This window comes from Talpa occidentalis, unplaced genomic scaffold (genome assembly GCF_014898055.3).
Source record: "Talpa occidentalis isolate TD23 unplaced genomic scaffold, MPIMG_talOcc4v2.1 talOcc4.2, whole genome shotgun sequence".
Taxonomy (NCBI): Eukaryota; Metazoa; Chordata; class Mammalia; order Eulipotyphla; family Talpidae; genus Talpa; species Talpa occidentalis.
Genome location: NW_023602073.1, coordinates 64,754,556 through 64,780,631, shown reverse-complemented (window position 1 = coordinate 64,780,631; position 26,076 = coordinate 64,754,556). Strand labels below are relative to the sequence as shown.

The window sequence follows — 26,076 nt, the reverse complement described above, 5'->3', positions numbered from 1 at the left end:
GCTGACCACATGGCACAGCAGACCTCTCCTGCCTCCCCAGCTGCTCCCCTCAGCAGTGTATTTCAGTCAGTTTACCTGTTCTGTTCCCCACTCTGTCTCTGGTGAATCCTCTCACCCCCCCACAACTCTGGCCTGTGCCCCAGTTCTTGTATGCATCAATCAATCAATCAATCAATCTTTAAAAAAAATGAATAACTGGACACATGTAATTTTGAGAGTTTACATGTATAGCTATAGAATATCCTTCCAGAAGTGGAGATGCTGGTTGATAGGTGATGTTCATTTGTGACTTTCATAGATTTTGCTAGAATAATGACCATCATTCTTCCCTGCATGTGGCAGCTCTTTATGGTTTTTCCAAACACTCTGACTTTTGTTTGTTAACTTGGGGCAATGAAAATTCTTCCTCCCTCCCTCTCTGCCCAAAGCCAGATTTAGTGTTTGGGCTCAGGAATGGCCCCAGGGAAGTTGAGGAAACACAGCTTTGTTCTCAGAGACAGCAGGCAGCCCCTCCACCTGTGTGACCCCAGCAGTTACCTGCCTCCAGCGTGAGCTTCCTGCTTTTGTCCACTCTCTGCTCCCTGATAGTCCCACCCCACTTGGCAGCCAACCTGTGGGCTTCTCTCCTACCCACCCTCGCCCCAAACCCAAGTTTGAGTTTTGCCCTCTCTCCCAAAGGAAGACGAGTCCAGGCCAACAGAAAGGTCCACAGGCTTTTTAATGGTGTGATGGCTACTTCCCTTCGAGACCCAATCTAATCATGACAGCGGCTTCCAGGGTGTTGGGGTGGGGGTGGGGATGGGCAGGTGCAGGAAGGGCAGAGGCCATGCAGTGACTGGGAAGGGGTGGGGGGGGAGGGTGTTACATTCTGTTTGGCATGTAAACATTCTTCAGCGGCTTCCAGGGGGAGGGGAAGGGCAACTCCCTGCCCCCCACCCCAGGCCCACCAGGGCTGGGCCTGGAGCTGAGAAGACTGAGCGAACCAGGCTCCCTGTGAGGAGCTGGGAAGGGGGGAGCCCACAGTCCAGGAGCATGGCCTCCTCCTGCACCCCTTCATGCACAGTGCGGCTGGGAGGGAAGGCAGGTTCTGGGGTGAGCAGAACCGCATCTGAGCCAGTGACACAGGCTGCCATGATGGGAAGTGCCAGAGGGGTGCCGTGGTGGAGGTGGTGGTGGTGGTGTGACACTCTTCAAGTGGAGTACTTGGGACCAGGAGGGCCTGGTGGGGGGCTAGGTGTTCAAGGGGGGAAGAGGCTGAAGCTGGGGGCAGGGCACTGGAAATGTGGTTTCCTCTGCCCTGGACCCTTCCTGGGGAGAGAGGCAGAGTTAGTTTCCCAGCCTTCTCCTGCTCACCCTCCTCCCTCCACCCCTGTCTTGGTGACATTCAAAGACGCAGTGGCCTGAGGTCAGTTGGGAGGCCCAGGGAGGCCTGGAGTCCCAAGGCCAGACAGAGTTTTGCGTCTCTGCCCAGCTCCAGTGTTAGGTGAAGCTGGGGGACGGTGGGGTGGGCATGGGGGAGCCTTTCCTCCCAATACCAAACCAGGGTGTTGTTGGTCCTGGGACAGGGGTGAGGCTGGGGGCCCTACATTCACGGTTCGGTTGGTGGCAAGGAACAGGCCCAGGACCTGGGCACCAGGGGTCATGCCCTGGTCCCCACCTGGCACGAGCTGATTGTCATTCAGAGAAGCTCTGGGTGGCTGGGAGTGGCCCCTCCTCTACCCCCTCTGCTGGACCCAGAGGGCAGGAGAGGGCCTCAGGTGGAGGGCCTCCGGTTGACAAGAAGGGCTCTGTCCAGAGAGGTTTCCTGAGTGTTCTGGGAGCTTCAGCGTCAACACTGGTGGACCTAGAAGACCATCCACCCTGGAGTCCTCCCCTGGGCTGGTCTGCAGAGAAGCCACCACATTGGCATGGAGGCAGCTGCCCAAGCCTGCTCATTCTCCACTAGGGGCTTCAGCTGGCGCCACCAGGCAGCTGCCGGGGCCAGCTTCCTTGTGGCTGTGTTTGGGCAATGGTGACTGGATGCTGCCAGGCTGCTGGGGCATGCTGGGGCCTTTCCTCCTCTTCCCTTTGCTCTCCGTGATCCAGGGAAGAACAGGGGGCAAGGCCAAGGAACAGGGCCTGTGGGTGCCAAGGATGGTGAAGGCCTGCAGGGGGCCTGTCCCAGCCAGCAGGGTGGGCTGTCCCTTCTGCAGCCAGTGTGTTGTTTGGCCCAGACTTAGGCAGTTGAGGCTCATGATAAGGGGAGGCAGAAGCCAGACCCAGTTGTTGCGCAGGGCCCTCACCCTCTGCAGGGATGGACAGCTGTACTGCATGGGTCAGGGTTAGCAAGAGAGGAAGGGCTGATGGGTGGGGCAGGTGGGGCGGGGGAGGAGAGGTCTGGGACTGGACATCGTACATCATATAATCTGGAAGTTAGAAGGGCCTTTCTGCCTCGAGTCCAGGGACCAGCCGTCTGTCTGTCTGTCTGTCTGTCTACCTGTTACTGGTCTCTCTGCCACTGGGGGAGATGATGGTCTGATCCAGCCCACTCCCCACAGCCAGGAGGACAGGGAAGGTGACCTGACCAGAACTGAGTCCCTGAATCTCCAAAGGGCCAGCGCAGAGAAGATAATAACCAGCCATTTACCTCCAATGACTCAGGAGAGAGGGAAGTTGGCTGAAATTGCAGTAGGCAGGATTGAGGTTAGATGGCAAGAAGGAATTCCTGATGGTGAGGGTCCTGAGCACTAGATCAGGGGCCAAGGGAGGGGGTTAAACCTCTTCTAAAGTCCCCCTCCAACTTCCCATTGGGAAATACTTGCCCAGGAAGGTGCCCACACACACTCTGCTTCCCGCTGAGGTCCCACCCAAATTTAGGGGAAGGGGCCTTTGCACCCTAGAGGTACAGGGGCACGGCCCCTCCCTAAGAACCATCGTCCACGGCCTCCCACAGGGTGTCCAGGATGGAGCTGACTGTGGGGCTGGTCAGCCCTGCCCCCTCACACCTGAGAAGATCAATGGCCTCTGGCTCCCACCTTCCCAGCCCCAGCCTGGCAGCAGAGAAAAGGCCTCTCAGCCACGGCAGCTTCCAGGAGAGGGGAGGGTCGGGCCCCAAGGAGAGGCTGGCGCCAGCCTCCTCTTCTAAAATTTGAGGCTGCCTTTCTGAAAAGGAGGGGCTTTGGCTGGAAGAAGGGGTGGGGGAAGGCGCCGCAGGAGGTGCAAGCTGAAGTCCCTGGGGGAGCACATAGAGCAGCTGAGGCCCGGCAGATGAGCGCAAGTCCCCACTGTGGAGTCCTCGGTGAAAGTGGCTGAGCCTTCCCGGGGTGGAGGGACGGGTGGGGCCTGCCCGGCCTGCTGGGGCACAGGGGAGGGGGGAGAGCGGAGGGGGAGGGAGGCGGGCGCTCCCCCGCGGCGCGGCGCCCCGGTCGGCTGGGGGCGGGCGGGCGGCGGGCAGGCGGCTCTGCGCGGGCCGCGCGTCCTCGCGGGTGCAGGCGGGAAGCTGGGGCCGCGGGCGGCGCGCGTCGGGCGCGTAAGGCTGTGCTGGGAGTTGTTCCAGTGTGGCCGGCTGCGGGCGGGGGGCCGGGGTGAGGGTGGGGGGCGCCAAGAGCCGCCCGCGTCATTATCTGCCCCCGGCCCGGCCCTCCGCGCCCCCCGCCCGGCCTTTGGTTGCTGTGCGCTGAGTCTGGAGTTTCCCTCTGGGTCCTTTCTTGGGGGCCCCCGGGGAGGGGGTGCCGTCAGGCTGCGCCCGGGCCGGCGGGGCGCCCCGGGAGGGGGAGCCCCAAGCCGGGCCTGGTGCGAGGGGGAGGGGCTCTCTTTGCGGGACAGGGACTGGCTCCGGGGGGACGCGCTGGGCTGGCGCGCGGCGGAGGCGGGGAGGCCGGGGCTGCGCGGGGCGGCGGGCCTGGGGCCGGCGGGGGCGCGCCCTGGGCCCGGGCCGCGGCCGGCGGGCTGTTTGGGGCGGAGGTCCGCGGGAGCGGCTGACCCTGGCGGCTTCTGCAGCTGGAGCCTGCGGCGGGAGCGGAGGACAGAAGCCAGAGAAGAGCAAAAGGAACAAGAGAGACATTTTGAGAATCTCGCTAGAGACCGAGCCCTGCCTCCCAAGAGCTCTGTGACAACGAGGAGACCGTGGCACAGATGGAGAAACTGAGCCCGGTTGCTTCATGCTCTCCGGCAGGGCCCCCGCCCTTCTGGGCTGCTGCCTGAAGGGCTTTTGCAGCTCTGTGCCATCACATAGATTTTGCCTTGTACTCTACAATATGCCATGGTTTATTTGAATATAAATATTTGCTTCAGATGCCCCATGGCGCACCAGAGGCTGTGTGTGCAGGCCTCAGCGGCCCCTTCAACCTTTCTCAAGCCTGACCTCCCCGGCGCTCCTCAACATATGCTCACTGTCGCCATTCCTGGGCCTGAATCAGAAGAAAGACTTAGTTGGGGAGCTGGTAGACAGAAGTGTAGGTGAGGGTCCTTCCTGAGTGGTCCATGGCCCTTACTTTGGCCCTGGGGAAGCCCCTGCTGGTGGAGGCCTTCTGTGGTCACCCTTTGCCCACCCTGGGACTGGCTGCGGATTCTCACCTGCTGGTGATGGCTGTGTCAGATGCCAGGGCCGTGCCGTGGGGTCCTCCGGGGGGCTGTTGGGCTGCGGGCTGCGCCTGCGTGGGCATGCGAACGCTGATGGGGCGGGGGATCCGGCTCCGGGTGAACGCTGCCTGTCCAGCTCTCCTGGGCATCGCAGGCTCGGAGGCAGGTATGTCCTCCTCGGAGCCTGTGCCTGAGAGGGTCTCAGAGGCTCGACGCTGCTCCTCACTGGAGGAGGACGAAGCCCCAGAGGCCAGTCGCAACAGCAGGCGGCCCTGCCTCTTCTCCATCACCAGCCGGGCCAGGTCCTGCTGTGGCCGGGCCCGCTTGCCCCACCGCTCTTTGGCCGACAGTGAGCCTGAGGGCTCTGAGCCCGTGTCCTCCTCAGACAACAAGACAGGTATACGGCTCCTGAGGCGAGGGCCTGGCCTGGCCTGGTGGCTGGGGGAATTGGTGGTCAGTTTCTCAGAGCCTGGCCCCAGTGGGGATGCTGGGGCCGGCCCGTCGGCAAGGGCTGGGCCATTGGGCAGTGAGTCCGTGGGCACCTCCGAGGGGGTGTCCGAGGGGGGCCCGGGCGGGGTGTGGCTCTCCATCTCAGCCACATCCAGCCCTGACTGGGCAATGCCATTCTCCAGGGGGATAGAGGCCCCTTCTTCCATAGCTCTCCCATCAGAAGGCACCTCCAGGCCCAGCTCGCCCCCAGCACCCAGTTCCTCGGGCCGAGAGCCTTGTCCACCGGAAGACATCACGTTGAGGTGGGTTTTTTCAGCAATATGCACAAAGGTCCTCTCGACTTTGGTGAAGGGCGAGGAGGTGACTGCCACTCCCCCTGCTCCTGCGGCCGCTGCCCCGGCGCCGGCCGCTGGCCCCGTTCCCACCCCGGGGGGCTTGGGCTCAGACTTGAGGACAGAGGAGAGGGTGCCTGGCTCAGACACGTCCAGCTGGCTGCCGGCGGGCTGGGGCCGCTCGTGCTGAGGCGTGAGGGCAGCCAGGGTGCCCAGGTCGGGGTCCGGGGCCAGCTCAGCAGTGACGGGCGACTTCTTCATGTCACCAGGGGAGACGAGCACCAGCGTTTTGGAGCCCTCCTCGGGCTCCAGGTCCCCGTCAGCCATGGAGGCCCGACCCCTGGACTCCTTCTGATCATCCGCCAGCAGCGTGGATGGGGCCCCCTCTTGGCTCCGGTCCGTGCTCCTCTCGCTCCCCTCACTGCTGGAACCACTGCGCGGCCCCAACATGTCCCCCAGAGCCACCGCCTCTTCCTCCTCCTCCTCCTCCTCTTCCTCCTCCTCCTCCTCCTCCTCCTCTTCCTCTTCCTCCTCCTCCTCTTCTTCCTCTTCCTCCTCTTCTTCCTCTTCCTCCTCTTCTTCCTCCTTCCCATTGGCTTGAGGCTGAACAGGGGCCAGCGGGACCTGGGGGGTGGTGAGCAGCATGTGCGAGAAGCCCACCCTCCGGACCCTGTTGAGCAAGCGAGCCCGCTCCCGGTAGTCGGAGAGGTCTTTCTTGAAGTCCTGGTAGGGCAGGCTCAGGGGCACAGCTCGAGGGAGACCGTTCACCTCGAACGGAGACACCATGGAGAACACCTGCAAGGGGCACACACAGGGACCCACTGAGGTCACCCGCCCTCCCAGGCCCAGAAGGCCTCCACTGCACCCACAGGCTGGGAGCCCCACATGCCAAGGTGTGGGCTCCGTGAGGGTCGGCGCTGCTGTTTCGTGCACTGCTCTAGCCCCAGGACCTAGCACTGGTCGGTGCTCAGGAAGTGGCTGACAAATGATTACGTCTGCGCTCCAGTTCCCTTGGGATCTCTGACCCTGGCAACTTTTCTGGCTCCCTTCCTCCTGCTCCCCTCCTCCCCTCCTTGCTACACTCATCTCGCAACCCAGAGCCAACTTGAGGTCAATCAATGAAGAAGTGACAACTGCAAGACACTGTCCCTCCTGGGCCTCCTGGCTGCCCACTCTTCCAAGTGCAGGCTGAGCCCCTGAACCCCAGTGCCTGTCCCTCCTGCCCCTTCCTGGCCTATTTGCCAGGAATTTTCTACAGGTGTGTTTTGCGTCCACATAGTTTCCAGGAATTCACAACCAGCAGTGAAGGGCAATTTCTTTTTACCCCGTTAAATTTTCCCCATTGAAGCTTTGTGCAGAGTTCTCAGCAGTGCGGTGGCGGGTCTTGGATTTCTAGACTCCTTCCCCCTGCCCCCCTCAACCTCCCTCCTTCCAGACTAGAAAGGCCTGACTGCCAAATCAGGGCCTCAGTTGCCTTGTCTCCTTCTACTGCCCCTCATCGATCCACACATCCCTAGGTGGCCGCGATGCACAGGGCCCACTGGGCAGGATGGTGCTGATGGTGTCCAGTCGCTTGTCAGCCTTTTGAGCACGCTGGGCCTCTGTCTTCCTGAGCATAGCCTGTCCGGACCAGAAGCCCCAGAGACAGCCTGCTCCTCCGACACCTTCAGGTGCCCCCGGCTCTCAGGGCAGCCTGCCAAATATCCCTCTTAAACATCTGTGTCTGTGGCCCCGGTTCCACAGCACAGGCCTGTGCTGCAGGTGGTTTTCCAGTCCCCAGCTTCTTCTCTCCCTGCCCCGCTGTCCCTCCATCCTCTTGCAGCTTCCCGATCCCACCTGTCTCTGCTTGAAACCTTTGGAAAACTTTAATGGCCCCCCCCATCTCAGGAGGCTGTGGATTGCTTGGGTTGGTACATGAGCAACCTTCAGCACCAGGGTCCGGCTCCTACCCCTGCTCCAGCCTCACTTCTAGTGGTGCCCTCTGATCCCCGCTGCACTCCCTTCATTCTGATTACCAGCAGGACACTAGATGACCAGGCACCTCACTCTTCCAGGTCTCTCCCTGGGCAGTTTCCTCTGCCTGGGGATCCCTCTCACCCCTCTTTATTCATGTGAGAAGTCCTGTTCTTTCTCCACAACCCAGCTCCAACAGCTCCTCTTCCAAGGAGCCTTCCCGTTTCCCCACCGAGCAGACTTCCTCTCCTTTCTACTTGTTTTCCACATCTTCCCACAAGTTGCCTCTCCACCCTTTCCACATGCACTGTTCACGGGTTCCAGATAAACACTGAGCCTCTGGAAGGCTTTTCATTCATTCGTTTGTTCATTCATTCACGAGGAAGTCCCACAAAGTCTGTCATCCTGACTTAAGTGACAGGCCTGACATTGAGCAATTTTTGGATAAATGGAATTCCTATCAGCTCCTTCCCATCCCACACCCAGGCCCTGCCCTGCTCGCTCTAGTTTGGAGGTCATCACCTCCCTCCCCACCCCAGGAAAACCGAATGCCCCACCTATGAGGGACGTGGTGGTAGGAAAAGGAGAGGCTCTGCCAGCTGAGGTCTCTGCAGAGAGCCATCCACAGGCCAGCGGAGTGGGGAACTCTCCAGGACTGAGAGTCCCCGCTGCCAGCATTTCCCCATCATTTCCCACTCTGCTTTTCTGGTGGAGACCTGATTGGGGAGTCGGGATAATGCAAGACAAGGTAGCATCAGAACCCACAGAAGACTCCAGCACCCCCGATTGAGTAGGCAGGAAGCTTAGGGTTCTGTCCCCTCTGCATCCAGGTTGGGTTCCCAGCAATTGTTTTGTTTTTCTATATTTTCATCCTTCATTTATTTGTTCATTCACTTGGCAAACATCTGCCTTGTGCTGGGACCCTTTACCATGTTCAAGGCCAGGGTGATGACTGGGCAGGCAAGGGAGGGGCATACCTGGAGCTCCTGGTGAGTGGGGACCATGGCATGGAGCTGGCACTGAAAGCCAGGGACAGGCACACGGACCCAGAGCACTGACCATGTCTCCTTCCCGCCCAACTCAGACCTCACCACCCAGCACCAGACACGCTGCACCTAGCGGGGGTAACTTCCACCCCATCAGGCCATCCTTCTTCGGTATCTCTGACATTTTGGCCATCTCTGTTAGAACCACCTCTTCCTCTGCCACCTGTCTCTGGAAACGTCCTCTACAGAGGATGGGCCCTCTGTTGGCAGTCCCCACAGCAGAGGCTCATAGTGGGGACCCTTCCTTCTCAAAGCCTCCCTTTCTGTTGGAAGGGGGGCGGGAACGAGGGCAGAAAAACCAGGTACCCGTTACAGAATCAGACTGGGAAGCCAAGGCTGGAGAGAAGCATTGACACAATCAAGCTGAAAAGCACATCGACCAGGATGTTCCAGAACCTAGAGCTCTTCCCATAGTCTGACTGGCCTCCCACCTCTCCTGTGGCGAAACCAGGGAGTTTGCCCTTTGGTAGGCAGGTCTGTGAATCTCAGAGTGGGGACAGTTCTGCCTAAAGACCACTGCCAAGGCCACTGCACTCTGCTTTTCTGTCCCAAGTCCCTCTGCCGCTCCCGATCCAAGTCCAGGAGGCCAGACCTGGGCTCAAGTTCCTTCCTCCTCAGAGAGTGGAAAGTCCTCTCTCCTCCTCTCCCTCCTATAGATGCCTGAGTGCCATGAGTGTCCGTCCTTCACCCACACAGCCGTGTGCTCGCCAGCTGTCATAGGCAGCCGCTGTGTGCCCTAGGGGCCTGAGGCCACGTGGAGGGGGTGACCATCCCCATCCCAGCTGAGAGGGAAGCAGCTGTGCTGGGAGTCAGAGAAGTGAAGTGGGGGTCTGGGAAGTTCACACTTCCTACTCCTTTGCCAGGGCAGTGACCCTTGCCATCCCGAGGGGTGTTTGTGCTTCTCCACCCTGACTCTCCCCTGCATGATCTGGGGGTGCTTATTAAAGACAGAGCCCCGAGTTCTGGTCTCCAGATTCTGTAGGTCAAAGATGAGACGCAGAAATCTGTTTTAATTTGATTCTAATGGAGTCTGGCAGATAGCAGATAAGGCGAGGGTTACTTCGTGGCTAAAGCAGAGGCAGGCCCTGGAGCTGTGACCTTCAGAGAGAATGACCTTCAGAGAGAGCTCTCCCCCTTCCTCCACCGAGCCTATAGCCAGGGAACAGGGGTGTGCTCGCACCCTCTCACCAGCTCCCAGCCCAGCCCAAGTCCATATTTACCCAGTCAGCAGAAACAGTGAAGGGAGGTGGATGGACCAGATACTGGCTCCCCCCACTATCAACAAAACTGGGCTCTCCTCAGCCTTGACTTGGGTGACACTGCCACCGGGGACACATCACTCACTCCCCACCCAGAGCATAGAGCAACCCTCTGGCCTGGCCCCTGGCCAAGCCCAGCCACTGGGCCCTGCACATCAGCCCACAGTCCCAAGGTCAAAGAAGGGGTCTGCTGAGTGACCAAAGGAGGGTGGGGGGAGCTTTGTGCCTCTCCCGGCAGGCTCCCCCCTCCAGGAGTCTTTCAGTGAGCACCTCCTCTCCAACCTCCCTCACACCGTCACCGCCCAGCCTGAGGACCCGAGATGAGAAGGCCACAGCGTCGCCTCCTCCACCCGCCACTACCTGTGCAGATTCTTCAGCTGTCTCTCCAGGTCTCCACTCTCACACCGCCTCTGCCAAGCCAAAAGCCCGCCCCATACCCAGAGTGCCACCACCTCTGCTCTCCCGCCCAAGCCTCATCTAGGTAGAAGAGGTGGGGCAGCGGGAGAAGGTGACTGCCCCCCTCAGGTGTATACAGACCCTCACACCCTTCACCTCCAGTCTGTCGGTGCTCGGAGCTGACAGCATGGGGGCCTTCAAAATGCTCTGGGGGTCAAGAAATGCAACTGTAGGGCCTCCCCGGTGGCGCAGCGGTTGAGCGCTGGGTTGCGAAGCTGCCCGCAGCCTGTGCAGCGCCGGTTCGATCCCCGGCTGCTCCCCGGCCACCAGAGGAGGGTCCCACATGGCGCGCAGACCTCTTCTCCAGCCCGCTGCTCCCCTCAGCAGTGTACTTCGGTCCTTCTGCCTGCTCTGCTCCCCGCTCTGGCTCTGGTGAATTCTCTCACCCTCCCGCGCTTCTGACTGTACCCAGTGCTTGTATAAATAAATAAAAATAAATCTTAAAAAAAAAAAAAAAAAAATGCAACTGTAGTTTGCCCTTCTGCCCCCGCACTTGCATTAGCCCCCAAGGAAAAAAGAACCTTTTTCTTTTGACTCTGTGGCAGAAGGCCTGCAGGAGTGGGGTGGGGGACAGGGAGGAGAGCGGGAGAGCCCTCTTTCCTCTCCACTAGCCCTCCCTGCAGTCTCAGAGGTCTGCAACCTTCTCCCCACCCCTCCCTCACTGACCTGATGTTCCCTCAACCCCTACTCCATCTCTGTCTCCCTTCCCCCCCCCTGGGCTCTGCACATTGCACACTCACGGATGCCCCTCCACAGACCACTACCCCAGGAGGTAGGGGAGTTAGAGGCCAGGCCTTCCTCAGCTCCCCCATGTGGGCGTCTCTGCTCCCCTCATCTGCGAGGGCAGGGGAAGGGTCCTATTGGCTCCTCACAGGGCTGCCATAGATCCACAAAGAACAGCTAAGTGCCCCCACCCCCAGGGCAAGTTGGCAATTTGCATTGAGACCCCAGCGGCCAGAGTCCTCGCCTAAACCTCTCCTCCCCAAGAAAGGAGCGGGTCAGCGGGGTGAGGGTTGCTCAAGTCCGCCACACTCAAACCTCTGTTCCCTCCTCCTCCCCATCTGCCTGGTCTTAGCTGCAGGCTGAGGTGGAGGTGGGGCTGGATCCATTGATCTGGAACTTGGCCCCCCACACCATCAAGGAACTAGCCCCAACTCCCTGCGCGACCAGGACACCTCGGAGCCGGGGTCTGCCATCAGGGGTGGGCCGGGGAGCGGGAGCAGGAAAGAAAGCAGGCAGAGGCGCAGGTTCCTGGAAGGCGTCTTTAATCAGGATTTGGTAGTACACAAGCTCTCCGGATTGTCTGCATTAACATACAGGGACTGAAAAAGGCACAAGATCCCTCGCACAGCGACGCGACGGCGGGGCGCCCCCCAACCCCGGCCGTGCGCGACTGTGTGCGCGTGGGTGCGTGTCCGTGTCCCACCCCCGTGGCGGCGCCGCGCGTGTGCGTGTCGGTTTCAAGTGTTGGATTTGTACAGTACTCGCAGTCTAGGGGCAGGGCTCAGGGCATGCTTTTCTACCGGGCCCGGGGCCCCCGACGCCGCTATGTACACTGAGGACGCACCCCGGAGAGAGAAGGAAAAAAAAAAAGCGTCCCATCTCGGTGTGTGTGTGTGTGTGTGTCTGTGTGTGTGTCTGTGTGTGTGCGTGCGCGCGTGGGTCTGAGTTTTTCGTGCATGCTTACGCTGGCCGGGGTAGGAGGATAGTGCAAGCTTATAATACAGTATTATTGCAGTACAAAAAAAAGGGGGGGTATGATGGGAGGGGCAGGCTCAGGACTAAACCGGCTGGGGTTCGGGACCTCCGGGGAGGGTCCTCTGGCCAACCCTCTCCCTAGCCCTCTTCCCGTCCCTGGCTCTCCTCCCCGCCGAGATTAGGAAGCGTCTCCCGTCGCTGGGAGGGGGGTCCTAGGGTTCCTGGAGGGAAGGGGTTCAGCTGGGCCCCGGGCTGAGCTTCCCCCATGCCACTAGTCCCGCTTCTCAGGGGGCAGGGGCCAGCCCCTCTCCAAGCTCAATACTGTCAGCTCTAAGGGCCCCGAACCCCGCGCCTCCTCCCCTGCGGAAGCCCCTCCAAGTGAGGGGGAGGGGTCGACGGAGCAAGTGCAAAGGAAGCAGATGTTGGTCCCTGAGTTTTATTTTCGGGGGGTGGGAAAGGAGAAGAGCTGGAAGTGGGGGAAAGTTTGGGGACCCCCAGGACCCTCAGTGGTGCAGTGGGTTGGGGCAGGGGACATGAAAGCTGGGGCGTGGTCAGAAAGGGGGATGTCAGGTGGCTCTGAGAAACCGAGGCTCAAAGCTCGGCTCCCCTCTACTCCGGGCTCTTTGGCATCCAATTGCAAGGCCAATTATTTGGGGCTGGGGGGGCGCGGGGGCAGGGGAGCAGCCCTGTGAGCGGTGAGGTAACAGGGAATCAGGGGTGGGGCGACAGGGGCCCTCTAGCCTGGTGCACTGGCTGGCGACCCCGACTCCGGCCCTCGTCTGCACCCCTGCCCTGGAATCACAAGGGGGTGAGCCCCACTCCAGCGTCGGCCCCCGCCCCTGCCCGGGACCCGGCCCCCGAGCCGGCAGGGAGGGGGAAGCAGACACAGAACTGCGCGCGACGGCGGGGCGGCGGGTCGTGCGCACCGAGGGTCAGCACCTCAGCGGCGCGGCCGGCGGGGCGGGGCGGGGCGGGGCGGGGCGGGGCGGGGCGGGGGTCGAGTCCCTCGGGCGCCGCGGGGGCCGGGGCGGGAGGCCGGCGGTGCCCGGGTCAGGCCGCGTAGCAGCTCGTTAAGAAGACCCGACCCAGCGTACATTCGTGGGCCGGGGCCGCGGGGCCGGGGGTGGGGGGCCCGGGGCCCGGACAGAGCGGAAAGTGGTGTTGGGGTCCCGTTCCGGTGAGAACCGCGGCCCAGGCCCGGGGTGCTAATGCGTCCGGAGAGTGAGCGAAGTGTGCTGGAGCGCGAAGGAGGGGGGACAGGGAGGTGGGAGGGGCGGGGGGCTAGGCGTGGGTGAACCCCGACACCCCCCTTACCCCCGCACCCCACAGCCTCGGCAGATAGTGGAACTGAAGGCGGAACCGTGCGCAAGGAGAGGGCCAGGGCGGTTCCCACAGTCCTTGGGGCTTCCCGCCCCTCCCGCCTTCCCCACTCTAATTTGTGGGCAAGAGGCCACTCAGACTCTGGGGCTCCCGGGGCTGGGAAGGGCCTGGGTAGTGTGGGGACCCATGTTTGAGGGATGTGGTCCTCAGGTTGGAAACCTTTCCCTTGAGGTGAAGGGGGCTTTACATTTTTCTGAGGCTGACCCCACTAGTCCTGGGGGCACCTCTGTCCCTAATAGGAATAATGGGAATTTTGGAGGGGGGTGAGCCCAATTTAAGGAGTGCAATTTGCCAGCTCTTGTTACCAAGGACTGCCCATGGGCTGGCTCCTGCCTTTGGGGTGGGACCGCAATGGCTTGGGTGGGGTGGGGGTCAGGCCACCCTTGGGTGGTCAGGCTCTCCTTAGGGGCTGTGCTTGCATCCTCAGGTGCCAAACCAACCCAAGGACAGTAGAGGATGCAGCGTTTTCCACGCTACCAGAGCCAGGGTCACCCACACCCCCTAAGCATGATTGCCTCCCCTGGCCCCCAACACAGATAAACTGACTCAGCTCCTTCTGCTACCACAGTGGCCCAGGCTCCCCACACCACTGCAGACAGCACCACTCTCCCCAGAAGAAGAGACCCAAGCCAGGCAGAGGAGAGAAACAGTCAAGGAGGGCCCTGGGATTCTACAGAGAGGATACCTGGCTTTTCCTGGGACTGGAGGAAACTGCCCCCCTTGGCTGGAGAAGCAGAGTTATGTGCCAGCATGGCTCAGAGGGGCCTCTGTTCCCTCCGGTGCTGGGCAGGGCTATTTCCAAACCGAAAATGCAAGGGGAGATTGCTGAGTTCACGATGTTAGTGGTTGGGATGAAGGTTAAGTGGTTATTGCTGTGACCCAAGCTGCCTCGAGTGTTTAGGGGTGTCTATGCATTACTGAGAATTTAAAAGAGCGTTTTTCACTGACCCAAGGTCCAGCCCCACAGAGAAAATACTGGTCCTGCAAGGAGGACCCTACTCACCACTAACAAGTCCACTGGCCCACACACACATTCAGGCACACACACCATGCACTTCCCGACACACACACAGCACACAGCACACATCCCCTGGCCGTGAGCTCTTTCCTCTAAGAAGCCCACCTGATTTCAGTTCCTGGGGAGGAACACTTGGGCCCCTTTGAGTGCTGTCATCTTGGCTAGAAGGTGGGGTGGGGGGGTCCTCAGGCTTGCAGAGGTGGCAGGCACTATTCTAGTCTGTACCTCTAAACCGGTTTTGTTTGGCTCACACAGTGATTTCTTCTTTAAAAAATGGGTTGTTTTTAAAATTTAGATGCCAATAATTAAAAAATGGGAGTTTCACCTAAAAATTGGGAGATAGTGGCAACCATTGACTGAGCTGAGGAGAAGGTCCCAGAATCTAGCCACTCCTTGACACTGACGTGTGACACTCAGCTCAGATTCCACTGGCTAGTGCTCACCCGTGCCAGTTTCTGCCTGCTGCAGGCCTGAGAACCGAGACCCCCGCCAGTACCATTGAGGTCAGGGTTTTGGGCACCTGCTTTCTCCGGTTACTCTTCCTCCATCTGCCTAATGTCCAGGGCTTATTATGGGATGCTTGGGGTCATGTGGGATTGAGAGGTTGGGTGTTCGGGAGAGATGGGATTCAGTCATTTCAACCATTACTCAGGTGTGACCCCACCTGGCCACCATGCCACGCCAAAGCGGGAACGAGAAGGACGGAGGTATGCTCATAAACAGGCAGAACGAGGAGGTGCCAACCAGAAAGGACAGTAAATAGATACTCAGACTATAACACTTTAAAACGCCTCTCAAACAAGACCTGTTATGCGGCATTGGGGGGAATTATATAAGTTTTTGTAGATTAAATATTCCAATCAATGCATTGAATGCAGCTAATACTGGAACCTACTCATAGGATTAAATGAGTTAATTTTATAAAGTGCTTAGATCACTGCCTGACATAAAAAGGAGCCAGGTCCCAGGGACTATTAAATAAAATAAGAAAGAAATCATGGGAAGCCACCGCTACCTGCAGAGTGGGACGAGAGAGTATAAAACACCATTTTCAAAGCACAACCAAGAGTGCTGCCTCTTTAAAGCTAACCTGCGGGAGGCACCTTCCCCAAACAAGCTATAATTTTTGAAAGCTTGGCCTCCTCTTTGGGAAACCCTTCAGAAAAAAAAGAGCCTGACAGTCCTGTGGGCTCACAGCACTCTACCCGGGGAGGTCTGCTCACAGATACAGCAAGGAAGCGCCAACCAGAAAGGACAGTAAACAGACCTAGAGACAGGCGACAACTCCAGACCAGCGGGGCGCTCCCAGCACGCTTGGCTTCCGAATGGCCTTAGCTGTTCCCAGAAGTCAAAGCTGCCCTCAAAAGATAACATTATTAAGATCACCTCCTCTTAGCTTAACAGCTTACAAGACACCTTCTCTTCCACCACAGAGGGCATGAAACTGATGTACCCCAAGGACAAAACATTTTGAATCCTGATCCTACTTTAAAGGATACTCTCCCACGGGTAGCAGTTCTTGGAGGAGAGAGAGAGATAGATAGATAGATAGAGAGAGAGAGAGAGAGAGAGAGTGTGTGTGTGTGTGTGTGTGTGTGTGTGTGTAAATTCAGCTACCTTTGGAATGCATAACAGGACTTCCCCCCACCTCCAAAGGAAGCGGTAATATATATTTAATGCTAAAACAAAGTTGAAGCTCATGCCATCATCTTTGATAAGTCACAAGGCACTTGGGGATCTTAGAGTACCTCAGGGTTCTGGTCACTTAGTGTGAGCTGTGCTCAGGGCCGGGTAGTGGAATCCTCTGGAAGGAAATGCCGGATAACAGAGTGCTTGATTTCATCTAACCCCAGGTAGCAGGGGCCTCGCCCTCACTGCTACTGACTTTTGGAGCAGGTGGTGGACAGACTCCCTTTCATAACACCCCTGTCACTTAGCTGGGGGAGAGAGGAAGAGGGTCAGAAGGTAAAGGGAAGATGGCGGAGAGGAAGGGGAGCAATGCCTGAAGGTGGGGAGTAGGGCTACTGTTCATCCCACCACCTCACCTTTGTGCTTTGTGTTTTCTGTCCCTTCTCCAAGGTCTGTCCTGACCCCTTCCTCTGCCTTCTACCAAGGCAGGTAAACACTTAAAACAGCTCCAAAGAACAGAGGCTTGGAGCTGAGTTGTGGGGCGGTGGGGTGGGGGCAGGGATTAAGAATACTAGGACCCGAGTCTGACGTTCATTGCTATCTGGAGAAGGTGCTCTGGGTCCAGGCATCCTCAAAAAGATACAGATTTTGGAGAGAGGAGTGCAGGTTGGGATGGGGGTAGCTCATGTGGATAAGCCAGACCACAATGCCAGCTGGCCCGAGGACAGTTTGGCTTCTGGGCACTGCCTACCCTCTGTGGCAACCCCACGCTGGAGCAGGAACCCTGAGGCCTCTACTCCAACCAGAGACAGCTGAGGAGCTAAAGGGTGATGAGTTGGGAAGGAAGAAAGCAGAATTCACGGGAAGAAGGGGGTAGAGAGAGGCGCCAGGGTGAGAGTAGATACATAAGAAACTATGAAGGACTACACAGATATCTTTCTAACCTCCTAACATCCACACGCATACTCACACACCTACCCACACACAGGGCTGTAGCACTGTGCAACTTCGGTGGATGCCATTCATACTGGGGTCTCTATAAATGGCGCTCCCTGGGATTGTGCAGTGCACAGCCTGAGCATTCATCCACGACAGTCCTGCCATGTGCACTGACGCTCATACTCAACATGCATGCACACGGGCATGCACACAGACACAGTCTCACTGCAATAAATATGATGCACACCTTCAGACCTCCTCCCCTCCCTCTACAGGCACTGCCCTTCCTGGCACCGGCTTCACTACTACCCCATTACCCAGGGGAATAGAGATGCTGGCTGACATGGGCAAAAACAAAGAAAGGGAAACTTGGGGGTGCCTGCAGTGGCAGGTTGGGGGATGAGAAATGGGCAGACGGGGCAGAAGCAATCTGGCATCCTGCTCCCAACTCTAGATCCCCATCTGACCTCCCCGCCCTGAGCTCAGTTTCTACCGTGGCCCCTGGGGGCCAACGGGCTCTCCTGAGCACCTGTGGAAAGGAGTGGATCCCGAGAGGGACAGGTGTGGAGCTGCTGTCTCGGATCTGTCCTGAGTTCCCAGGCCTCACCCTGGCGTTAACAGCCACCCTCTCTGCCACTGCTTCCAGACTGGGCCCCTCGCCTCTGGGTTCCATCTTTCTTGGAGGGGCAGATTCCAGGCCGCTGTTTATCCATCCTCAGCTCCTGAGGAGCTGGGCCAGCAACCAATGCCACGGGTGGCTGATGGCACCTACACCTTAGGGGAGGGGCAGCCTACGGTGTGGGGTCTGGGCCTCCTGGGACGAAAAGCAGGGTCTTTCCTCAGGGACAACGGCATGGGAAAGGCTCAGTGTCACGGAGAGGAAAGGCACTCTCCTCCCAAGCCCCAGAGCTGGCTGCCTCCTACCTTCCCCACCAAGACAGATGCGCACAGAACACCGGACATCCCCCTCAGGGGTGGGCCAGGCCCAGCCATGCCAAGAAATCACAGATTAAACAGAATAAAGCCCATGCCAGACTGCCTCTGGCCCAGCCTGCCTTCCCGACACCTTGGTTTCCATCGGACTCTGGACCCGCGGGCGGCTCCAGCCCCGTGCCCCTGTCCTGTCCCTGAAACTGCACCAACAGCCCCACCCCTCTCTGCACCATTTGGCTGGCACCCAGCGAAGGGAGATGATGGGGGCAGGGGATATTACAGTACCTTGGGCCAACGTTATGGGGGCTGTATTGCATGATGGGGTGGGATGGGGCTTGTGAGTGGGTGATTATTGCGTCCTGGGAAGGAACCATGGTCTCTACCTGCTCCCCGCCCCCCCCACCTGCCCCCTCCAGGAGGGGGGGGAGCCCAGCCTAGGTCTTGTGGGTGAAGCGGGCCCACACCTGCTGCAGCTGGGACCGCGAGATGCGGAGCACCGAGGGCACGAGTCTGTGGTTGCCGGCGGCCAGGGGCGCGTGGCGCCGGTGGGGCGCCCGCACGGGGCTGCTCTCCGCCGAGCGGCTGCGCTGAATGAGGGAACCGGAGGAGCCCGAGGAGCCGCCGCCGCTGGGGTGAGGGTAGTGCTCCGTCTCCAGCGTGGAGGAGGAGAACACGGAGGACGCCAGTCGTCGCAGGGGGCTGTACCGCGGGAGGGAGTGCCCCGAGAGTCTGTCCTCCTCCAACTGAAAGAGACCAAGAGAGTGGAGGGAAAAGAGGCGTCAGGCACAGACTGGACAGCTCCTTCTCGCGGGCCCCCCACCGCTCACAGCCCCTGCAGCGCCGGCGTCCCGGGCAGGTGGGCAGGTGGGGCAGGGTGAGGTGGGCGCAGACCAGCCCCATCCTGCCTCAGGATCTAGGCTCTCGCCACCCCCTCCTCCTCCTCTCTGGCCCTTGTCACACCTTGGTCTCTCGACAGAGACCTTGGTCACTCACCTCCACCAGAAAGCCTTCCTGGCTTAGCCCTACCTGACTCAGGGTTCCCCGTGGGCTGGGGAGTCTTCCCCTCAGGGAGGCAGCTCTGGGACTGTTTCCTGCCATGTGTGGGCAGCTGAGCATGTGTCTCCCCAGCGGGACTCCAGACTCCTCCCGAGGCCTGGAGGACATTCCCTGTACACCCTCTATCGTGGGCACCCCTCCCCCATCCAGGGGGCATCAGGCTCTCAATGCCCATGTAGCATAAGGGACAGACTCTGGAGTCCCCCTGCTCATGTTTGAACCCCAACACCTCCTACCTGGACCACCTCAAGCAAGTTATTTCACGTCTCCATGCCTCAGCTTCCTTAGCTGTAAAATGGGGGGTGGTGATGGTACCCATCATGGGGTTGTTATGAGGATTAGCTGCCACAGCATGCAGTGTGCTCAGAAGAGTCCCTGCCAGGGAGTGAAGGCTGTGCTTGTGTGAGCTGTTTTATTATCTTTTCAATCACTCTGGAAAATGAGGAAAGAGGTGGGAGGAAGGGCAAATAGAGATCATTTCCCTGGTGTTCCCTGTCCTCTCCAGGGCTGAGCCGCCAGCAGCTGTGGCATGGGCTGGGCCTGCCACAGGAAGAATCCTGCTTCGTGCCCTCAGAGGGAGAAGGGGGTCTGAGTGCCCCAGGTATGTGGGGGTGCAAACGGTAGCCGTTCCTGTCCTGACCTCTCGTTCTTCCTGGGACTGAGGACTGGCTGGGCCAGCTGCTAGGGGGCCGAAGGAGGAGGTGCCCAGGACACTCAGTTGTAGTGTCCCCTTGAGATGTCAGATGGAGACACAAGCACCCGGCATGGGACCTCTAGCAGAGAAGGGGGGAGAGAGGCTATTCAAAGAGCGCCATCTTTGCCCCCACCCTTCTTTCCATACTGACTTCTTGGCAAGTCCAGATCCTTCTGAGCTGGTCCCCACTGTACTGGGGGTTAGGAGGCCTAAGGCCCACCTGGAGGTACCCCAGGTACCCCACGCGGTGGGTGGCCCGTGATGGGTGGCACCCATGGCTGCCCCAGCCCCTCTCACGGCCCACGTGGGGGTTCCAGTTTAACATCCCAACAGAGCTGGGTCCATTGCTAGGGCATTTAATCCCCTTCAGGCCAGGCTCCTCTGTGGTCATCCACGGGTCCTCAGTGCCTGATACAGAACCAGCGCTGTGAGACCACCCCCAGCTTCCCAGGCAGGATCATTGCTCCTGGCAGAGAAGAGTTCTGTTATCTCCCTCCCTCGAATACAAACATCCAGTTCACACCTTTGCATCCCCACCCGCCTCTCCTGTGAGGCCTTATTCATCTTTGTCCCTGCCTTTGCATCCTGTCTGGCACGTGGCAGGGAAATGCTCTAGTGGCTGCCAAGCAAATGTCCACACACTCAAGAATGATGACCTGCTGTGTTATCAGCCAGACACAACCAGTGAGGATGGCAAACAACCCTCCCCCAAATCACACACTCTGTCTGCTGCTTTCCCTCTGCCCCAGCTTCTCTGGCCACTTCTAACTTGAACCTTAAATTCCCTTCAGGTGAAAGTGAGGTGGTATAAAGAAAAAAAAAAAGTATCGTGTCATGCACACCAACGAAACAATAGATACTCTCAAATTGTGCCTGGTTGTACATGATCTTCACCCCTGCTCCCCATGGGGACAGGCGACAGAGGAGCAGGCGCTCATATCTGTAATGATGGCAGTTAGGTTCACGCGTCAGACACTGAGGCGACTTGACTGGGTCTAGGAGGGGATCCTTGCAGAAAGGTGGTGGGGCAGGCATCACTATGGAGACTTCCTGCCCACCTTGAGCCTCCTAGTTCGGAGAGGTGAGGAGTTGGGGTGGGGGGGGGCTCCACAAACTGATCACCATGGGTAACCAGATTCAGGAGCCTCCACTTAGCCCCGAGCTGGGCTCAGGACTCCCTCCAGACCAAAGAAAGAAGAAAAAATGATGCCTGCTCATTTGTCCCATCTCTGCTGCCCTCAGTGGAGGACGGACTCTGCTTCCCTGGCTGCGCTGAAATACTCCACACAGCAAGTGTTCACACAGACACACCACAGGTTGCCACGCGTGCTGACATGCTCACGGGCTCACCTGTGCGTGCCCCGCAAAACACATACACACACAACACACAAGCACACACACAACACACAGGCGCACACACACTCTCCAGCTCAATTTGACCCCACACAAACCATTTGCTCTCTGGCCTGTATTTGCGCATCTCCTAAATACATAGACCTCAGACTGAGTGGCTCCGAGCATGACCTTGCAGCCAGCTGCCTGGATTCAAATCCTGACTACCGGTTAGCAGCTGGTTACCCAGGGCTAAAGACTTGCTCACCTGTAAGATGGGAGCTGCGTGTTCACAGTGCTGTTTGTTATGAGGAATACACAGGCATGACTCTTGTCATTAGAATTATTACAAGGATAGTTATCCTTCCAGCTTCGGTGATTCTCAGGGACCCGCTACATACAAGACACAGACACCCACCATGTGCACTCACAGGCACGTGCACATGTGTGCACACGCCACACAACAATGTGTGCTCTTGAGCTAAGCTGACATAGAAACGTGCACACGCAGTCACAGAATGCTAAGCAGCCCCACCTCTGTGTGCTGTGGGGAAACCAAGGCCCACGTACACCTACCAGCCCCTCCTCCGGCTAGGAAACACACGCAACTTACAGCTCGCTGGGATGGGCAGTGCCCACCTTCATTACAAATAGGACTTGAGGGGGTCTCCCTGGTGGCGCAGGGGTTAAAGACAGCGCTATCAAGCTACTGCCAGCCACTATAGTACGAGTTCGATCCCCAGCCGGCCAGGGAGCTACCCACATGGCGCAGCAGACCTCTCCTGTCTCACCCGCTGCCCCCCTCAGCAGTGTATTTCAGTACATTTTCCTCTTCTGCTCTCCACTCTATCTGGTGAATCCTCTCACCACCCCCACCTCTGGTGTACATACACCCCAGTTCTTGTATGCATAAATTAATAAATCTTAACCCCCCCCCCAAAAAAAAAAAACAGGACCTGAGTCCAAGGCTGACTAGAACAGGTGCCCACTCCCTCAAATTTCTCCCCTCATCTGCTTGGCCAGAATTCCCCAATGTGAGGAAGACTCCCAGGACATGGCGGGAACGTGAAGTAAGAAATACATCTCAGACAGCTCTGCCCCCTCACTCCGAGCCCCGAATGGCCCACGCTCACAGGGAAGGAACCTGGGCCTCCTGACCTTCATTCTGGTCTGGGCTTTCTCCACCCCAGAGCAGCGCCGTCCATCTCCTTTGCCAGACAGCACTCCCTGTGGGCACAGCCTCGGAATGGAAGATCTCTGGTGCTCTGGTCCCTGGCATCCTCAGGAAGTATGAATGGTGGGTGTGAATGAGTGCATGAGAGGGGGGTGAGGGAGCCCCAAACAGTCATGCTCCTTCTGTTTTTTACCAGGTTGCTGGTCCTGGGGGAACGATGTCCAGACTAGCCCACACCCTGCCACAGTGGAGCCTCTGACTTCTTGGTGGGGGATCAGGGTCCCTACTTTTTAATCCCCAATTTTCCAGAGTCCAGGGCAAGGCCAGATCTCCGCTCAAAGCCATCCTCCAGGGTGCCCACAAGCTCCTGGGTTGGGTGTCCCAATCTGAGCACACAGCAGGACTGGCCTCAGCAGTTCCCAAAGCTACATGGGTGGCTGCCCCAGCAGGGAACCAAGGGGAATGCCACACAGCCTCTGAGCTCCCCAGCATTGCCTCTCTGACTCACCTCAGTCCCTCTGAGGGAATGTGGACCCCTCTGAGCACCCAGGGCAAGAGCTGGCACCCACTTACTCTCTGTCCCCCACAGAGAAGCCAGCCAGTCCAGTGGCCTTCTGCCTATTCAAATACCCCAAACTTATCCGAAGAAAATAATCAAAATACTATAATACAATGCTGCAGACTCTCAGCCCAGTATTCACCATTCAGCCACCATCTGGCTGCCCTCCAGCCTTGTCCCTCAGTCCTCTCATATGAGAAGGTGGCACTGCAGCCCGACCGGGTCCTCCCAGAGCCCTTGACACCCACTTTTGTGCCCAATCTAGGCTCCCTCCCACCCTGGCCCTATTTCTCTCCCTTTTGGGTTGTCTATCTTGGCACGGGCGCACCTCCTGCATGGAGCCTGCCCGGATCTCAGGAACCACCCCCTCCGTGCCGCCCTCACCCACTTAGCCGCTTCTCTCCCTCTCCTTAGATGCTCCTCCCATGTTCTACTCTCTTCCCTAGTCTTCCTGGAGGGCCCTCTTCCCTCTCATCCTTCGGATGGATGTGCGGATGTCCCAGCTCGCCCTCACCCTTGGCTCTCCCCATCCCCACACATCACCTCCTCCTGTAGCTTCCAAGACCCCCAAATCCATATCCTCAGCCAAGATCTTTCTCCATATGGACATCCCACAGATGCAGTAAGATTGTCGTGTCCAAATCTAAGTCCCTTCAAAACCACTCAGTGACAGCACTGCCATCTACCCAGAATGCCGAGTACAGTCGAGACTGCCCTCTACTGTCACAGCCCCCTCAGGCCTTGTCCCAACACCTCTTGGTTCCATCCACCATGCCCCCTTTCCACATCCCCCTGGGGTCCAAGCCAGCCGAGCACTCTCCCGTGGCACCTGCCATGTGGCCCTCCTACTTCTAGTTTTGTGCCCCTTCCGTCCATTTCAACATAGCAGCCCAAGATAATCATTCAGAAATACTATGGTAATCACATTGCACCCATTTCAAAGCTCTTGGACCCACCCCACGGCCTCCCCTGCGACAATGTGCAAGCAGTACAGGCGGCTGACTGCCGCCTCTCAGCCCTTGCAAGCTCTGTCCCCATGGCCTGGAAGGCCTTTCCCCTGCTTTGTCATCTGGCTAACATGCCCATAATGCAAGGCTCACCCCAGAACTTGGAGTGCACTTCCTCTGGGAAGCCTTGCCTGCCCCCAAGCATAGTTTCAGACCCCCAGACCTCCCGCCCTCCATCACAGCCCTACAACTGTGGGGTGGCTTGTCGGTGGTCCTGTGGAGCACTTGGGGAGCACTGCAGGCCTACATGCCAGGACTGTGGGCATCCAAGGGTGGGGAGTGGGGTGCAAGCCCAGCCTTACCTGTCTCTGCGGGCCTGTGGGATCTGACTCTCTCCGTCGAGGGCGGGGTCCCGAGTGCAGGGGCGAGTGGGAAGGGCTGCCGGGCGTAGGGGGCTGCGATGTCTCTGACCTGCCCTCAGCCTGGCTCAGCTGGGGTGGCGGGGGCTGGGATGGCATCTGCCTCAGGTCCTCCTCGGCCAGGGTCTGCATGCTGCGTCCCCGGGGCCGGACGGAGTGCTCTGGCCCTGGCCGCCGCCGCTCCTCGCCCTCCTCAGGCAGCGGCCGAAGTTCCTCAGGCTCCTCATCTGTGGTGCCCGACGTGCTGGGCTCGGCCCCCGGGGGGAAGTCCTTAAGCTCCGTCTCCTTGTCAATGATGACCCACTCCTTGCTGTCAAAGTCTTCCTCCTCAGCCAGTGGCACCGAGCGGAAGGCGTTGCTCAGAGCCTCCTGCTCCACGGAGGCTGACACGTCCATGCGGCCGCTGGCCTGCCGGTCAGCGTGGCCTGTGTCCACTGACAGCATCTGAGCTGGCTGCGAGGAGCAGGCCTGGCGCGAAGGTGAGCCGGGCAGATCCATTCGCGACCTGCAAAGCCAGCCCACATGGGACTTAGTGCCCAGCCTCTCTGGACCCCGGAGGCTCCCAGCAAGTGACAGGGGTGCTGTTTGTGATGCCTGGAACCTCCTGAACACAACATGCCTTCCGCTCTGGCCCCATGGGTCAGGCCCCTCCCAGCTGTTGCCTCCCGGCTGTCACCCTCCTGCCCCATGCCCTGTGAAGACTCATTCATTCATTCAACAGTTTTTTTTTCCTCCTAAGGTTTATAAAGAATACTGGGCTATTTGTGTTGTTTTTTTTTTTAACAATGATTACCATTTTGTCATATTTTCTTACATAACTTCAGATGTTATTTTAAAGAACTAAAATATAACAGAGTTGAAAGTCTATAACCCAGCCCAAACCCTTCCCCAGCTAGACTTACCCAGGCGGCATTAACCTTTAGTCTTTTCATGGCAAGTCAATTCGCCCAGCATCCTTTAGTGAGTGGCCTATACTTTCTGCACGTATGTGCACGCACACACGCACAGAGTTTTTATTACTATTGATTTAAAATATGTCTTGCTATACCTCAAGGCAAATTTCTCATTATTGTCCTTAAAAGACGACTTACTTTTTCTTTGTTCTTTTCAACACCCATTTTTTGAGTGCTTACCATGTTCCAGGAATACGAGCATGCAGAAACTAAAATCTGGCTTCTAGGACCAAGGAACGCTCTTGTCTGGACAAAGATTAAGGGGAACTTAATTTTCCTAAAGCCAACTTGATGCTGCCCATCCAGAGCTCACACCCCTCAGAGGCCCCCTCCCCCTCCCCCCGCTTCATGCAGGCAACCACACCATCGGTCCTTGAGTGTGCACATGGTTTTTCTGGCCTCCTCACCCCACCAAGGCCAGCCTGGATGGTTTCACCACCCCCAACAAACTCAAGTGGCTCCCCATCCCCAAGACAAAGTCCACATTCCTTAGTTTGCCACTGGAGGACCCTGGGGTGCCAGGCTGAACCCCTGTTTCCCCATTCCCCCTTAAAAGACCCATCTCAGAGGGCCTCCCCTGGTGGTGCAGAGGTTGAGCGCTGGGCTGCAAAGCTGCCTGCAGCCTCTGCAGCACCGGTTCGATCCCCGGCCGGCCGCCGGGGAGGGTCCCACATGGCACGCAGACCTCTCCTGCCATGCCCACTGCTCCCCTCAGCAGTGTATTTCATCAGTCTGCCTGTTCTGTTCCCTGCTCTGGCTCTGGTGAATTCTCTCACCCTCCCACACTTCTTCTGACTGTCTCCAGTGCTTGTATAAATAAATAAACAAATTTAAAAAAAAAAATTAAAAAAAAAAAGAAAAAGACCCATCTCAGATTCACTTTTCTCCAAATTGCCTAGGAGCTCACAGCCCTTCCCTTCTGCCCTTTGCTGTCAGACCAGTTCAGGTGTCACCACCACCTGTAGGGAGCCTTTCCCAGTTTGTACTCCTTCTCAGCACTCCCAAGCTCCGGTCTGTTTACATATCTGCCTCCACAGGCTGCAGTGAGCTCTGCCAGGCTGGGTCCCATCTGACTTTTTACCTCTGAGGCACTGATCCTACCTTGGGACATCTCCTTTGTTGTTATCAAACTGCTGTGAATCTTGCATTCCTTCCAGAGGCTTTTAACAGAGGGGGTCAGGGTACCAGCCCCCAGGTGAGGGGCCTGGCTTTAGAATGTGACACAGGAAGAGCTGTCCTCCCCCCAAAGCCGGGATGTCCCCAGGGAGAAGAGCAGCGGCTGAGCTCCA

The 26,076-nt window shown here is 58.4% G+C and overlaps 1 protein-coding gene across 1 annotated transcript in view; it reads right to left on the bottom strand.

Moving 5' to 3' along the window:
- Nucleotides 1-3,598: 3,598 nt before the first annotated feature.
- Nucleotides 3,599-26,076, bottom strand: part of TTBK1 (tau tubulin kinase 1) — a 35,627-nt gene continuing 13,149 nt past the window's right edge. Inside the window, 4 exon segments of the mRNA XM_037519757.2 lie at nt 3,599-3,744; nt 3,747-3,985; nt 4,555-6,137; nt 23,778-24,339. Coding sequence (XP_037375654.1) covers nt 3,599-3,744; nt 3,747-3,985; nt 4,555-6,137; nt 23,778-24,339 — 2,530 coding nt within the window.